The 15,324-nt window shown below is 30.3% G+C and overlaps 1 protein-coding gene and 1 long non-coding RNA gene across 4 annotated transcripts in view; one reads left to right on the top strand and one right to left on the bottom strand.

Annotated features, from left to right (window-relative positions):
- The window catches only part of LOC115883636 (annexin B9), a 32,065-nt gene extending 21,768 nt beyond the window's left edge, over positions 1 to 10,297 (bottom strand). Inside the window, exons 1-3 of one of the 3 annotated variants that reach the window (XM_030902010.1) lie at positions 10,174 to 10,297; positions 9,465 to 9,511; positions 2,779 to 2,940 (exon numbers count right to left, since the gene is read on the bottom strand). In XM_030902010.1, the coding sequence (XP_030757870.1) occupies positions 2,779 to 2,940; positions 9,465 to 9,494 (192 nt within the window). In that variant the 5' untranslated portion in view covers positions 9,495 to 9,511; positions 10,174 to 10,297. Of the gene's footprint in view, positions 1 to 2,778; positions 2,941 to 9,464; positions 9,512 to 9,694; positions 9,713 to 10,173 lie in introns of those variants that run through there. The other 2 variants (XM_030902030.1, XM_030902019.1) reach the window with 2 other exon arrangements.
- A 936-nt stretch (positions 10,298 to 11,233) lies between these two features.
- LOC115883648 lies at positions 11,234 to 11,963 on the top strand. Its single transcript, XR_004050421.1, has 3 exons — positions 11,234 to 11,435; positions 11,500 to 11,686; positions 11,751 to 11,963. It is a non-coding gene; the product is annotated as an uncharacterized LOC115883648 (long non-coding RNA).
- The last annotated feature ends 3,361 nt before the right edge of the window (positions 11,964 to 15,324 follow it).

The raw sequence follows: 15,324 nt of genomic DNA, 5'->3' as shown, positions 1-15,324 counted from the left end.
AAAAAGAAAACGTCGCGTCGGTCGGCAGAATTGGCTGGGAAATGAAGATCGCTGTCATAATTTATGTAAAATTATATGGAAAATGTTGTTGATCGTACAGGCCAACTGGACGGTTTTTTCGATTATACGGGCTTTTACCAGTGACGTAAAAAAACTACCCTTACATTTCTGACAATAACATTTTGTTCCAATTAGAATTCTGAAAACATAATTATAATTTTATAACGGAATGCTGCATGGGATGATACATGTAGTAATTATCAATATTGTAAATTCAGTCGTTGCTTAGAATGCAAAACTTATTCATCACTTATGAAACATATTTCTTTATGTTTACCCATTACCCATTACGTACGGAATAGATTCTTATAAGAATGAATAGTGCTATTAGTAGTTAGCAACAGTCATAAAAATAATTTATTCAGAAATGCAAGTTCTAAAAATATGTTTCAAATAAAGATTACTTCCGACCTTGTTTATATTCCCTCAACATTGGTACAAATATTTTGCAAATTTAGTTTAAACGTGGTCTAAACAAAGACCTAAAAATACGGGTTTTAATTTTATTACAAGCAAATGAAATATATGTAACATAAAATGTCTTTATTCCTTATTAATTATAATCATATAGTCGTACTTATATTTTGTTTATTAATTTTATAAAATAAATTATGAATTATTATTTAAATCCTATAAATATTGTTACTAAGATAGTACTGATCTTTTTGGTCCCATAACAGCAATTTCACACTTACGTTGATAATTTACACTATCATTAAGATATATGATGTTTTCTAGTTTATATTACCCAATGTAAACGAATAAATGCAAAAAAATCTGGATGATTCCATTCTTTCCCATAACAGCAATTTCACACTTACATTGATCATTTACACTATCATTAAGATATATGATGTTTTCTAGTTTATATTACCCAATGTAAACGAATAAATGCAAAAAAATCTGGATGATTCCATTCTTAAAAATAAGGAATATAATATTTTTTATTTTTTTATCACCCAACTGATGTTAGAACAAAAAAAATCTAGCTTAAAAGTTCATACTAAATATACTTTTTTTAGCCTGTCTACATTTTAAACTGCACTTGATCTAGTACCTATATGACGTTACACTTTTTGTATGTAGAACATGATTGGGCAAATTGAGATTGAGATGTATATTGCGATTTTGGTTCATCCTGTTCATGTATAAGCAAATGTTATGCAGGAAGACTCCAAATCGAAAAATTTTATATAAAAAACCTTTATATGTCAAAAATCACTTATTCGCAATAACACCATGTATATTTAAAATTATCTTCTATGAAGAAAAAAATAATTAATTTTTTCTATCTACAGCACTTCTTCAGCAGAATCACTGCTGTATGTTATTATGTTATTACTCTTTTTTGAAAATTTAAAAGAAAGTCTTTCAAAAATTTTCATAAAAATATGTAGAACAGCCCCAAAGCGCGAATTAAACAGGATTCAAAGTATTGTAAAAAATAACAATTATTGATAAAATAAAAATTGGAACTTAACCTTCGCAAAGAATAAGGGTCAAGTTTCATTTAGCCGAAATCTGTAAAAAAAGAAATTGTCATTTAGGTACCTCAGGGAGTATATTACTGAAAAAAATTTGCCGCGGATATGCCTCACCATTTTTTGAATGCGGTTTAAAAGTAACGAAATGACATACATGAATAAATAATGTTATTTCGTATTTTAGACGTCTTTGTAACTACTAATACGAAAATGAAATTCCGCGGAAATGCGCTGTTGCCATTGTTTGAATACGGTTTAGAAGTAACGAAATGAGATATATAAAAAATTAATATTATTTTATATTGTAAACTTATTTTTAAGCACCTTTTCAAAAATGAATATCCGCGGAAATGTGTTGTTTCACCACTATGCAGTGATCTTCTTCCCGACCTTTGACACATATCAATGAATAATATCTATTCTTATCAACTTAATATCGCTATGGTCAATAAAAGCGAAAATTAAAAAAAAATTGTCATTAAAGCATAAAAACGACAACTAAACCAAACCAAACCCTAGTAAAGCAACCAAACCAAACCAAACCAACAAAACCCACTACAATCAAACCAACAAAGACCAAACCGAAAGTATGTAAAAAAGTTGAGAATACTATGGAAAACTTCGAAATATTGAAGGTTTTCCATTACACCGCCCTTATGATAAATTTCCGCGGAAATAGTTATATAGAAAAATTATAGCAAATTATAAATCAAACAAAAATATGTAGTTTTTATCTTCCTATCAAATTTCGGCACTTCTAAACGCGGAAAAATCGATGAAAATTATTGTGATAAAAATATATTTTCGAATAAAAATTAGTTCACATCGTTATATTAAATGTTTTTACGTCATTCTATAATAAATAAAAAACTATTAAAGACACCGTAAAGTTTTAAATTTTAGTTAATAATAGAAAATTAAAAATTCGAGTTTTCTCAAAAACAATGAATTTCCGCGGCAAAAATTAAATTATGTACTGCTAGTTTTCTTGTATAGAATCATCCTATAAACCGATATTCTATGTAACTGATTTCGGCTAAACGAAAACTTGAACCAAAAATAATAATGCAATAATGATTCAGCAACCAAAAATCTATACTTTGCCCTATTACTGAACTGTCTTGCTTATTAAACAAATAACAAATTAATAGCAATGCAGACAGGATATTATAAAATGCATTGGACGTGCCTATTATGTATTAGTTTTGTAATATGGTGAAAGAAGATTGCATACCTTAAAAGTTTCAGCGATTTCTAAACGCTGCACAATACCCCTTCTGGCCAAGACATCGATGATGGCTTTCTCATCGGCGCCAAAGCCTTTCATGGCTTTTTTTAAGGTGGCGGCATCGGCAACAGGGTCGAAGGGATCTGCTGGGTAGACAGTTGGGGTACACTAAAAGAAAAAAAACAATAAATTGAAAATCAAATAATATAGTTTGCGTATCTACATTGTTATACAAATCCCTTAAATTTAGGAATGTATTAAGAGTAGAATTTCTGGATCGGTCTAATAAAGAAACATAAATAGATATAGATAAGTAATCGCTAGAACATTAGCGAACTCTAGATATATTTAATATTTGTTTTAAAAATCTAATGAGTTTTTTTATATGTAACCATCACGCTTTGTCTGTGATTCCGTCACTCAAATCATATTTAAGCATGAGCTATCATATCTACATATATAAAATGCTAATGTTTATCTGTGTCGTCGAAAGTTGCTTTTTTTACTAAAAGATACCTAATTGGCTGTTCTAAAAACTGTCGTCGCTGGATTTTTTGTTTTTCAGAATTTTAAAAAAAGAAAAAGTATTTTTTTTTTCCTGATGTCCTGGCAGATGCGCCAGGCTTCAACTAGTTTGAAATAAACTAATAAAGTTGCATAAAAACATAGACGAACGTAGAAACATAGATGAAGGCGTCTATTATATCCCATGATAAGGATGCATGTAAACTCACTCTTTACAGGACCCTTAGCACATTTACAGATGCAAACACAGCAAAAAAAATTATAATAACATGACCAGTTAAGAGTTTTTTCATCTTTTGTAGTCTGATGACAGTGATGACTAATAAATTTGCGTTTAAATAGCTAGTAAAACATCGTTTATTTAATTTTAAACTTATGGCATTTTGCAAATTAAAAATATAAATAAAGAGAATTCTATAGGTTCTTTATTTTCTTAGCAACGTTGGTAACGATATTTTCAGAGGTAGACGTAAAAATGTATTAAAAAAGAAGTTATTTATTTGCAGTTGATAACTTCATGGTATTCATCTTTGTATCTAATAATTAGAATAGTTTTATAATCATTTTTAATGACCTTAACAATTCAGTCAAGTTGATTTTTGTCTTTTTTTGTAGTAAATCCAAACATTTAGTAAAATAAAATGTGTATATTTTGCTTTGTCAACATTAGCCTTTTGTATTTTGACTAATAAATCCAATCGAAATAAGCGAAAAAATGACAAAAATGATAAATAGATACCTAAATATAATCAACCACTACCACTACTGTTGGAAAATGTTCTGAAATATTGTTTCCTTTCCTGTAGCATCTTGAGATCCAAGAAATAAGAATGCAGTTAATTTAATTTTTATGTTGACAGATTTTTTTTCGGAATGGTTCCACTACATTTTTTAAGTCTTTTAAAAAGTTTCAGAAGAAAGTGCTAAACATAATAATTAAACTTGGTTCATGAAGACTTTTAAGAATACTTATATTGAAAGGGAAAAGAAATGCTAACATCCTCTAAAATCGAAAAAAAAGCATGATGTTTATTTCAAGGAATTCCAACTAAATCATTTCCCGATATAACTTATTTATAACTTCGTTGGAATGGAGCCAGATTGTCAAAACATCTCCATTTATTGCCGAAAAATTAATTCATTTCATCATTTTTATATTTTAAAGTTATATTATAAAACATTCCGATATAAATACAGTTTTAAATAAAACCGTAGGAGGATTTTTAATAGAGATAAAACGGACTTTAACACACACAGTTCTTTAGTAATGGCTAAAAATAACTACCTCCATAGCCTGACCAATAATGAATGAGAAAACCAACGTGACCGATATTTATCCCAGAACAGAATTAATTATAAAATACGTAATAGTTCAATAAAAGAACTCACCGTCATAATGAACGAATTAATGGGTTTTGGAGAGTCATTGGCGTGTACTACAGGGACGGGGCGGTTATTGTTTGAGGTGGTATAATATAAAACTAGAGAGCAATAGAATCAAAAAACTAGGAGGAATAGGACTATTAACACTTATTCATAATTCCTTTACAATTACACATTCATTTTGATGCGCTCATGGCTTTTGGCCTGGTAAACGTGTTTGTATAAGGATCAATTTATATTGTAATTGTGGTTCACCCTGTACAATAACGTAGCATTGCAAGGAAACTCGATTTTTGACCTACAGAATTTTTTCGCACTTATTTACTTACACATAGTAATAAGCAATTGTTTATTGTAAGTACAGGTACCGAAATGTTGCAAAAATTAAATCCATGTCTCATTAATCTGAGCTATTAAAGCCATTAGAGCACCTTGTCGAGAAAGGTCACATATTTAATCTATTTTTAAACAACTGTTTAGAGACAAGAAGCATTTTCTTGTTGTTTTAGTTGTTTACGGTTTTAAAATAGTCGATGCCGAAATCTCTGAACAATTCCATGACTAACAGACAACCAACGTTCGAAGGTCACAAAATGATTCAAGACCGAAGAGATCACGTTCTTCTTTCATAATCGTACACAGGATTTAAATAATTCCGAAATAGAATGCAATTAATGTACTAATGTTGTTTTAGCGTCTAGCCTCGACCTTGAGAAAGCCTGAAAATAAGCTCAAGGAACCCAGCTCTAAAAACAATTACGATAGACATAATATTACAAGAATATAGTACCACAACATTGTATATTTACTGGTCTAGACCAAAATATGTATGTATATTAGATATGTGTGCTATTTCGGAAAAATGAATTTATTTATTTTAAAAACACCTGTAGATTTTTCTCTGTTGAAAATATCATTTAACAAACATTAAGCCGTATATATTATGTGTATTAAATAGCCCATATTCTAAATATAACTATGATGCATTAAAAATTATCATGATTAACGAATTAGTCAGACAGCCCTAAATGATATATTAAGGGTAACATCACAGCCTATTCATAACCAGCCTGCCGACTTACGATTATTTCTATGAAAATTTGAACACCTAGATATTCGCTTATACCGTATGATCGAAAAAAAAACGGCGTCCAGTTGGCTGGGAAATGACAATCGATGACATTTCCCATATAAAATGACAGCGATCTTCATTTCATAGCCTCGCTGACGCCGTTTTTTTTCGATCATACGGTATTATGTTATGAACCAAGCCAAGTTCTGTAAAACTCTGGACCAATTTAAGGTTAAGTAAATCCTCTACTTAAGAAGCAGATAGAGGCACAGGCTCTAAAGAACCTAATCCTAAAACAAGAATAAAGTCCGGATTACAACAGTTCTCTTGAGAAGAGATATGGCCTGTCAAGTGTTACTTGAACAAGCTCAACCTGTGTCAAGGAAGTCTTTGCAGCAAACTCCGCAATAAAGATCCTGAATTAGGGCACATAATATGTCACTGCGAGGCTCTAGATAGCAAGCGACTATTTGGAAGAGCCAGGCTAGAACCGGAAGAATTATGCTCCCATCCTTTGAAGGACTTGCACATGGGCTCTAGAATAGAAGATTGGGTGCAGGTATGCAGGTGCAGAAAGGGGACAAACATAATAGGCCTTCCAGGTCTTAAAGTTTCTGGCATTGAGAAAAAAAACGCGTTCTGAACAGCTCTAACACGCAAACACTGAAAAAAGCAAAGATAACTAACTGCCACTGAATAAGTTGTGATACTGTGTAAACAGTAACAAGAGTATTAATCTATAAAATTGTGGAGAAATAGAGTTTCCATTTCCCTACAGTATATTAGGTACATAAAAAGAGCGATAAAAGAATCTAATACTTTTCATAATAAATTATGCTTTATTCGAATGCTATAAAATTGATCAAAAATAATAACTATTGCAGGCATAATGATTACTACCATTTATAAAAGTGAGTATCTATATCTGAAAAAGATGATTATATTTTGGAGTTATTTTTCTTATGTTTTATTGTCCATTTGGTCTTTTTATGTGTGATTTTTTTTGAATTTTGTTGTATAAAATGTATAGAAATATTTCCTTCCATCCTGAGCAGTACGTCTGGTAAAGGCATTTGCTATAAAATATTATTTTACAATAAATTCCTTCAGGGCTCAACCCTGATCTAATATATAGGTTTGGTGCCACAATGTCTCGCCTCCATATCGAACGTCTTAAACATTCCCTGCCTGCCCAACCTACTTGACTATGTCGAATCGATAACAAGATATCCCTGTTTCGTTTATTATTTTTTATTACCATAGAAACGTTTGTAAATATATTTTTTCTGTCTAAAAATTGAATTTATGGTGCTAACAGTTAAGTAACTAAAAAGGGTGTAATTATTAGTATTTTAATAATTAATTAATAAATCACAAAATTTGAGTATTTAATATAATTGATCAAATTTATATCTGTTGCATTTTTTCTTCAGATATAGGCTGATTTATTAATATCTAATGAAATTTCATCAAGAAACACAATGTAGAGGCATTTTCTTATGTATCATAATGTAATAATCCGCAGTTTAGTATAATATTATTACAATAATTTGTCTTTTTAATTATTTTTTTATTTGATCTCTGAACAAAAATATACTATAATTATTTGTTCTGTATTTATATGCAAAAGCCACTATGAGCAATGATGCATCTAGGGTTTGACTCTCTGGAAGAGGTAGTGCAATATTTCGATAAAGTTCCAACCTAACCTAACCAGGTTTAAATAAATTTTTGCTGAAAAGTATTAATTGTGAGAGTGGAAAAAGAACTTGGATTGGTCTGGATTTTGTATCTTGATGACGATTATTAATTTCTTTTGGGACATTTTTATTTTATACTACATTTTATCTGACTTATAAATGTCTTCCTGGAAGGGGTAATTAAAAAACTTTACCCCTCCCGTATCCTCTGAGTTCAATTAAACTAAACATGTAATTACGTCATATACATGTCGTCAGGTAGTCAGTGACACATTTAGTGACGTAATAACGCCAATTTAGTTCAATAAGTACAATGAACAAAAAAACGGCGTCAGCGATGGCTATGAAATGAAGATTACTGTCATTTTTATAAAAAAATATATGGGGAATATCATCGATTATTCTCCAAGTCAACTGGCCACCTTTTTTTCGATCATACGGTACTATCCTTGTATACCTATGTATAACAGAAGGGTACTATCATTTTCAAAGCCTACAAGGTTGGCCGAAAGAAATTTTGTTAAGATGTATTTCTATATTGTATCAAACATTAACCATAAGTGATAAAAAATAAAAACTCCAATATTGGGTACGTCTCAAGAGAATCACCACTGTAACTTTTTTAATTTTTCAGATAAAAAAACGAGATTTAGTATGAGAGTATGACATAAATTAGGATTAATTGACGAATTCAATTGTTTTCGAGTGTCATTTTCTATCGAATAAAGTAAAAAAATACCGAGGGTGCCACGTAAAAATCAAAAGTTCATTTCCGGTGAAACAGGAAGTGACCGAAAACAATTGATTACGTCAATCAATTTTAAATTATGTCGTATACTAACATACCAAATCCCGTTTTTATCTGAAAAAAATTAAAATATTATAGGGGTGAGCCACTTTTGAGATGCACCCGGTATATAAGAATCTCGATAAAAATAATTGTTTATAAAATTAACTGTTTTAAAAGGATTGCAATAAACTGCGGTTACTATCAGGTTGTGATAAATTAGCAAACGCTTGAAGACGTTTTAAATATATACTTAATGTTTTAGATGTACTATATATATACATTATATTCAGAATAAGATTTGCTTTGCTGTCATTAAAAAATTATCATTAACTAGTTGAAGCCTGGCGCATCCGCCACGACATCAGGAAAAAAACTTTTTTTTAATTAAATGAAAAACAAAAAAATCCGGCGACGACAGTTTTTAGAAGAGCCAATTAGATATCTTTTAGTAAAAAAAGCAACTTCTAGAGCAAGTCGTTACTTCAGTAGAGACGACACAGATAAACATTAGCATTTTGTAGATGTTTGAACCATTACCTATTTTAGATTCCTAAAGTACCAAATTCACAAGGCAAAAGATGCTGAAACTAATTACAATTACAGATGTTATCTGTGCTGCAATATTCCATGCAAGCATATCTATTAAAAGTATCTTTTAATATATTTATAGATTATTTCTTTTTTTATTTTGAACACTTTTAAAATTTAGCATACTTTCTACAAAATCTGAATTAAATTTACCTATATCTATTTTTTTAGATAGAAATATTTAGCAGTAAAATATTCCTTTTTACAAATTGATATGAAAACATGAGTTTAATATTTAACAAGTAATTATCCAGAAGTCATGGCAACATCGATATAATTAACTAATTAAAAATTTATTTTTGCTTGTTCTATTATCATCTGCCTTAAAGTTCAACAGGATAACATATTAATATTTTATGTCAATATAAAACACAAAATTTGTCAGTAGCTACCATTTTTTTTTTTTCATTTAAGAATTTCAAAAACTCCTTCTGGAAATCGTATGATAATTTGACGGTAAAAAATATTTATAGAATATTTCTAAATATATCCTCCACTGGAATCAATCTATTGAAATAGTTTCGCTCTTTTTTTAGCCCAATATGTTATTATATTATACGTATACGTGTTTTTTTATTAGTAGTTTAATACAATATTTTAAAAAAACGATTAAAATATACAACGAAAAACTTACCTTGAATGGGTAATATTGTTGGTTACTCATGATGGTTCACTTAGATTCTACAAAAACAACAAAAAATACACTTAAATTAATTCGATAAATTAAAGAATACAGGTACAGATCTAACTTCAGTCAACAAATAATCAGTCTCAACTAAATCTGACTGGTAAATGTTTAAGAATATATTTATGTAGATATTCCATATAAAACAGCATGACATCATCGTTTTAAATAAGCATTACCTTGCATTCGTCAACAACAAACAATTCAAAGAACCAAACAGAATTCCATATTATTCAATGATTAGTGTAGCGTAGAACCGAGTTACTCATATTAGTTAGTTAATTCCGCTATATTTCTTATTTGATAAGAGTAATCATACGTTAAATGGGTCGAAAGACCGGTAAAAGATATTTTTATACTATGATAGAAAGTATGATATTATAAAAGCTGTCGATAAAATAACAGTAACGTTCAGAAAATTAAAATTAATTATTCTTTCACCAAAAATATATAAGGGTAAGATCTAGGTCACTAAAAATAATTCCCTCATTATATAGATTTTCTTAGGACCCGGCATTTAAGTCAATATAACCAGTTTACTACGATAATAAACCGATTTATTTAGCATTAATCGATTATTTGCATTAAATTATCGATAATCTGCTCAGATAGATAATTTAAGTGTAAAAGATAAGAGAAAAATCAGGGATTTTCTTACCTTCTGTTGTAAAAAAAACTAATTGTATGTCACACCCACAGAGGCTACAGAATTTCTGCTCCTGCTATCTGCAGTGCGCGAGCGCTAAAACCTGCTGTCTTGAATTTATCCGCCTCGGTTGCAGTAAAACATGGACATTGGCGTACGAAAATAACTTCTTTTAGAAAGAGCGGTAAAAAAATACAAAGTCTATATACATATCTATGGATATATTCAGTTCTGGTTATCTCATGACATAAATAATTTATTTTCATTGAATTAAATATTATTTTTATATTTTATCTATTTTTATTGGATATAAAAAATTAATACATGTGAACTAGTCCTTTGTGTACCGCCGATGTATGTTACGGTCCATGTACACATAATTATGCTATGAGAAATTTAATTTTAATTGAATGCTTTTCTAGTATTACAAACTTATTTGAAAATAAATAGCAGAAAGATTTTGTTTTTCATTCTATAGACACTATTATTTCTAATAATAGTTTTTAATGCCATCATGAGTAAATTTTCATCATCATCTACATATGTGTGTATATAGAGGATGTCCCATTTTCGTTTATTTTATGGGGTATCTCGTTTATGAGTAGGGATACAAACAAAGATGCGATTTTTACATCAGTTTGCTTCTTCTTTAGGAAACTATAAGTATGCCGCACACCTTTCCGCACACAGATTTGTCGTAGCCCCCTTGGATTCTGTAATACAGGGCGAATTTGAAAATGTTGCATTTTTCGACTCTCTTCCTTACCAAGCAAAAAACCTCACATTACATTTGCAACATTGCAGTCAATTCCCAAACAGTTTGCTTTGTAATGTTGATTTCTAAACGTTGTGTCGTGATTGATGAAACCTTGCTACAGAAACATTGTTTTTGAATGGTGATTGGTGATTAAAACGTTTTTTCTGCAACATTGCAACAAAGATTCAAATGAATGATCCGCGAAGTTAATAATAATTAATAATATAACAAATATACCATAGAATGGAAAAAAACGGCGTCTAGTTGGCTTGGAAATGAATATCGATGACATTCCCCATATAAAATGACAGCGATTTTCTTTTCATAGCCATCGCTGACGTCTTTTTTTTCGATCATACGGTATAAGAAGTTAAGTTAGGTTAACGCACTTGTTTTTTTACGTTTCTGGATGGTTTCTGGTATCACATTATATGCTTTTCGAATGAGATTTTAATGAATCTAAATTAAGTATAATTTTATTATTATGTGTGTTTTAATAATACTTAGCCATGAATAAGTATAACAAATTTTGGAAATTTTGTTTAGTTTAGTTTGCTTTTAAGCTAAATTTTATGTTTTAGGTTAGCTCTTAGCCAACTGAAAATTGAAGTAGATAAAATCAGGATACGAGTATATCAATCTAATGATAAAACCACAAATAATATTCAGTATTAATTATTCTCAATAATATTTTTTTATGATGTTATAATCATTTGAAATTTTTAAAATAAGGACATAAAGGGGCCTCAAAGATTACTGTCACAAGAGGTAACTTTCTCATTGCTCTCTATTTATTTATTACAACTGATTGTTTTTATTTTTACTACTTTAGAAATGATTGGATATAGATTTCAAAACTTTACCGAAGAGGAATTTGAAACCATAAATAAGACAATTCAACATGCGAAGACAAAATATGAAAGATCCAAAGATCAATTAAAATATAAGTTTGCTTTTCCTTCTACATACATTTAATGTTATACTTTCCTTTTGTATTTTTGAATAAGAAATATAAAATACCTAATGTTTATACTGTAGGTACCTATATATTTTGTATTATTTCAGACATTCAACTTTAAGATTTTTTTTAGAAATTCGACTCGGAGGTCAGAGTTGAGTAATTCCTTATTTAATGAGCAGTTGAAAAGATCCTCAGTACTTGACAGTATTTTTGATATTTCTGAAACAAATTTCTGGTGTTTCCCCATTTTTCCCACAGAATCTACATTCGCCGTTGTTTCTCAGCTTCAGCCTACTGAGGTGTTCGTGAGACAGTGTCCTGCTCGGTGTCCTGTTAGAAACCCCGCGACAATCCAAAGATTGTTTTTACTTAAATCAAGAAAAATCTTTGATTTTTCTCGGTCGTAAGTTCTGAGAAACTTTTTCGAGTGTCTTAGACCGTTGGAGGATACCTATTCCAGATTACGGATGGAGTCTTCCAGATTTTTCAGTTCCGCTTTCACTTGGTTCCCGCTTGGAAAACAGAACGATTCTGGTCCAGTTAGTGGAGTGTTCGCTCCTTTTCTAGCTAGATCATTTCATTCTTTGACCAACTTCGAATTGATGGTTACTGAGTTGATCGCGTTTGGTGTTGCTTGACTATCGGATAATATGGATATTTCCTGTTTTCGATAGTTCCTATCTAAGATAAATTGTACGCATCTTGTGATAGCGTAAATTTATGCCTGAAGGATGCTGAGGTAGGTGCCCATTGGTTCGGTATATTTAGTTTTAAATACAAATACTCCTATCCAATAGATCTTTAAAGTCGCAGTGATTAACCCCCCCCCCTCTTACTCATTACTACTCATCCCTGTCCCTGCTTTGGTTTTGGAAGCATCAGTATACCACGTTATGGTATTGTCTTTTACATACTGAGCAAACGTTTCTTCCTTCCAATAATCCTTTTTATTACTCAATACTACAGTGAGGTGTTTCTCAAAGTTATAAATTCTTGGTATGTCATCCACTGGAAGTTGGAGAAGTGGAATTTTCTTTTCGAGGGTCTTCCAAGCCCCTGACCTGAAAATTCTCCCATTACTCTTTCCGTCAATGACCATTCTAATCATTGTCGCATTGGCATAACTACCTTAGATAACTACCAACGACAATATGCAGTGGTGTTAGGTCTAGAATGTCCTCCATTGCTGCTGTTGGACATGTTCTCATGGCACCTGTGATGCAGATACATGCCAGTCTCTGTACTTTGCACAGGTTTTGACTTGATGTACGTTGCTCTAGTTTTGTGTACGAAGCAACTGCCCCATATAGGTAATCATGGGTCTTACTGTCATGGTATACATCCGGCGCAAAACGTTAGCTATTTCCCGCCGATCTTCTGAATATCATGAGAGCCTTTGTGGCTTTGCTGGTAGTGTTCTTGATATGCCTTATATAATATAAATTGTGTTTAAATAAATTAGACTTTTTATCCACACGGAACCGACGAAAAATGTAAAGCCTTGGTTTCATACGAAACAAAATTGTTGTGGTGTGCAATCAAAATATATTAATGTAATTATAGTTCTAAGATACAAAATAAACTACCAAAACTTAATTTTTTTACACACATATATTTTTTATGCACCAAAAAACCCAAACAGGCATATTATAAGAACAATTCCACCACAAATACGTAGAACAATGGAATGAATATCCACAAGAAACAAATTTATGAATTGTCTGGATTAAAACTAAAAAAGAAGAAAAACAATCTAGGAAATGTTCACAAATACGACTTTAGGGTTTTTTATAAATTTTAGGTATTGTTTCTCTTTCTTCAAATCTTCTGGCAACTCATTGTATACAGGGTGATTCTTAATCTATACGCATAAAATTGGGAAATTATTGCTGATGACAAATAATGACTAATAATGAAAAAAATGTTAGTAAAATATTTTTAGATTCTGAAATAATTTGAGTTTTTTTTTACACAAAAATTTATCAACTTTATTAGTAAATGCACATTCAATTTAATGGAATTTACGTTTTTTGTTTTTATTTCAAATAGTTTGTTATCTCCGTAAATAAAAATATTTTACTAACTTTTTTATAACTATTTCATTATTAGTCATTATTTGTCATCAGCAATAATTTCCCAACTTTATGCGTATAGGTTAAGAATCACCCTGTATACAGGGTCGCACTCGGGGTCGCTGTTATGTATGGAAACGGTCGATTATTAGGTAAAATATAGGAGGTACCGCAAAAAGTTAAATACAAAAGTTATAGGATTTTTAAATGTCTATTAGCGAATAATAAATTCATGTATACAGGGTCGGTCATAAAGTCGTGGCACATCATAGTTTTATTTTTTTAAATAGCATATACATTATATTATTGCCATTTTTATATAGATATTATTGCATATTTCAATGCTTCCTTTAATTCTAAGCAAAAATTGAAATACACACAATGTACCTCAAACCAATCGTTTCCGAGTTATTGACTTTTGAAAATATCACTTAAAGAATTTGATCTCGAATTTGATTTAATTAATTTCGATATGTTCAGTTTCATTTAACGATGCCATTCTGCCGAAACTGTGATACTTAATAATATTTGACATTAGTTCTCAAATTAGCATTTATAGATATGTATAAAATGAGATTACATATATCAAGTCTGGAAATTACAAAATTTAAGTTTAACATTTGAATTCTTCAGTTTGTGTATATTGTGTATTACCATTATTTTGATTAAAATTGAAGGAAGAATTGAAATATGCAATAATATACAGGGGGTTTCATTTAAAAAAAATAAAGTTTGATGTGCCACAACTTTATGACCGACCCTGTATACTTAAATTTGCTAGTAGCTAATAGGCATTTAAAAACGCATTACAACAGTAACACAGTTTCGGCAGAATGACATCATTAAATGAAACTGAATATATCGATATTAATTAAATCAAATTGTTTAAAGTGATATGTTCAAAAATCAATAACTCGGAAAAGGTTGGTTTGAGGTACATTGTGTGTATTTCGATTTCTGCTTAGAATTGAAGGAAGAATTGAAATATGCAATAATATACAGAGGGTTCTATTTAAAAAAATGAAACTTTGATGTGCCACGACTTTATGACCGACCCTTATACATAAATTTATTACTCGCCAATAGACATTTAAAACCGCTATAATTTTTGAATTTACCTTTTTGTGGTACCTTTTGTATATTTTACCTAATAATCGACCGTTTCCATACATAAAAGCGACCCTGTATACGAAGCTCGCACTACAGGGGCTGTTAATTGCTTTATTATGGAAATTATTAAAATACATTTTATCCTGAAAAGTTGTTTCATACGAATGAGTATTATCGGTCGAGACAATTGCAAAATTTACCAACCATATAAAGGATAAAGGCATATTAAGGTTTAAAAAATGCCAAGTTACTTGAGTGGTAAA

This window comes from Sitophilus oryzae, unplaced genomic scaffold (assembly GCF_002938485.1).
Source record: "Sitophilus oryzae breed Bouriz unplaced genomic scaffold, Soryzae_2.0 scaffold_111_pilon_pilon, whole genome shotgun sequence".
Classification (NCBI taxonomy): Eukaryota; Metazoa; Arthropoda; class Insecta; order Coleoptera; family Curculionidae; genus Sitophilus; species Sitophilus oryzae.
Note: the sequence above shows the minus strand (reverse complement) of the source record. Positions and strands in the feature narration are given on the sequence as shown.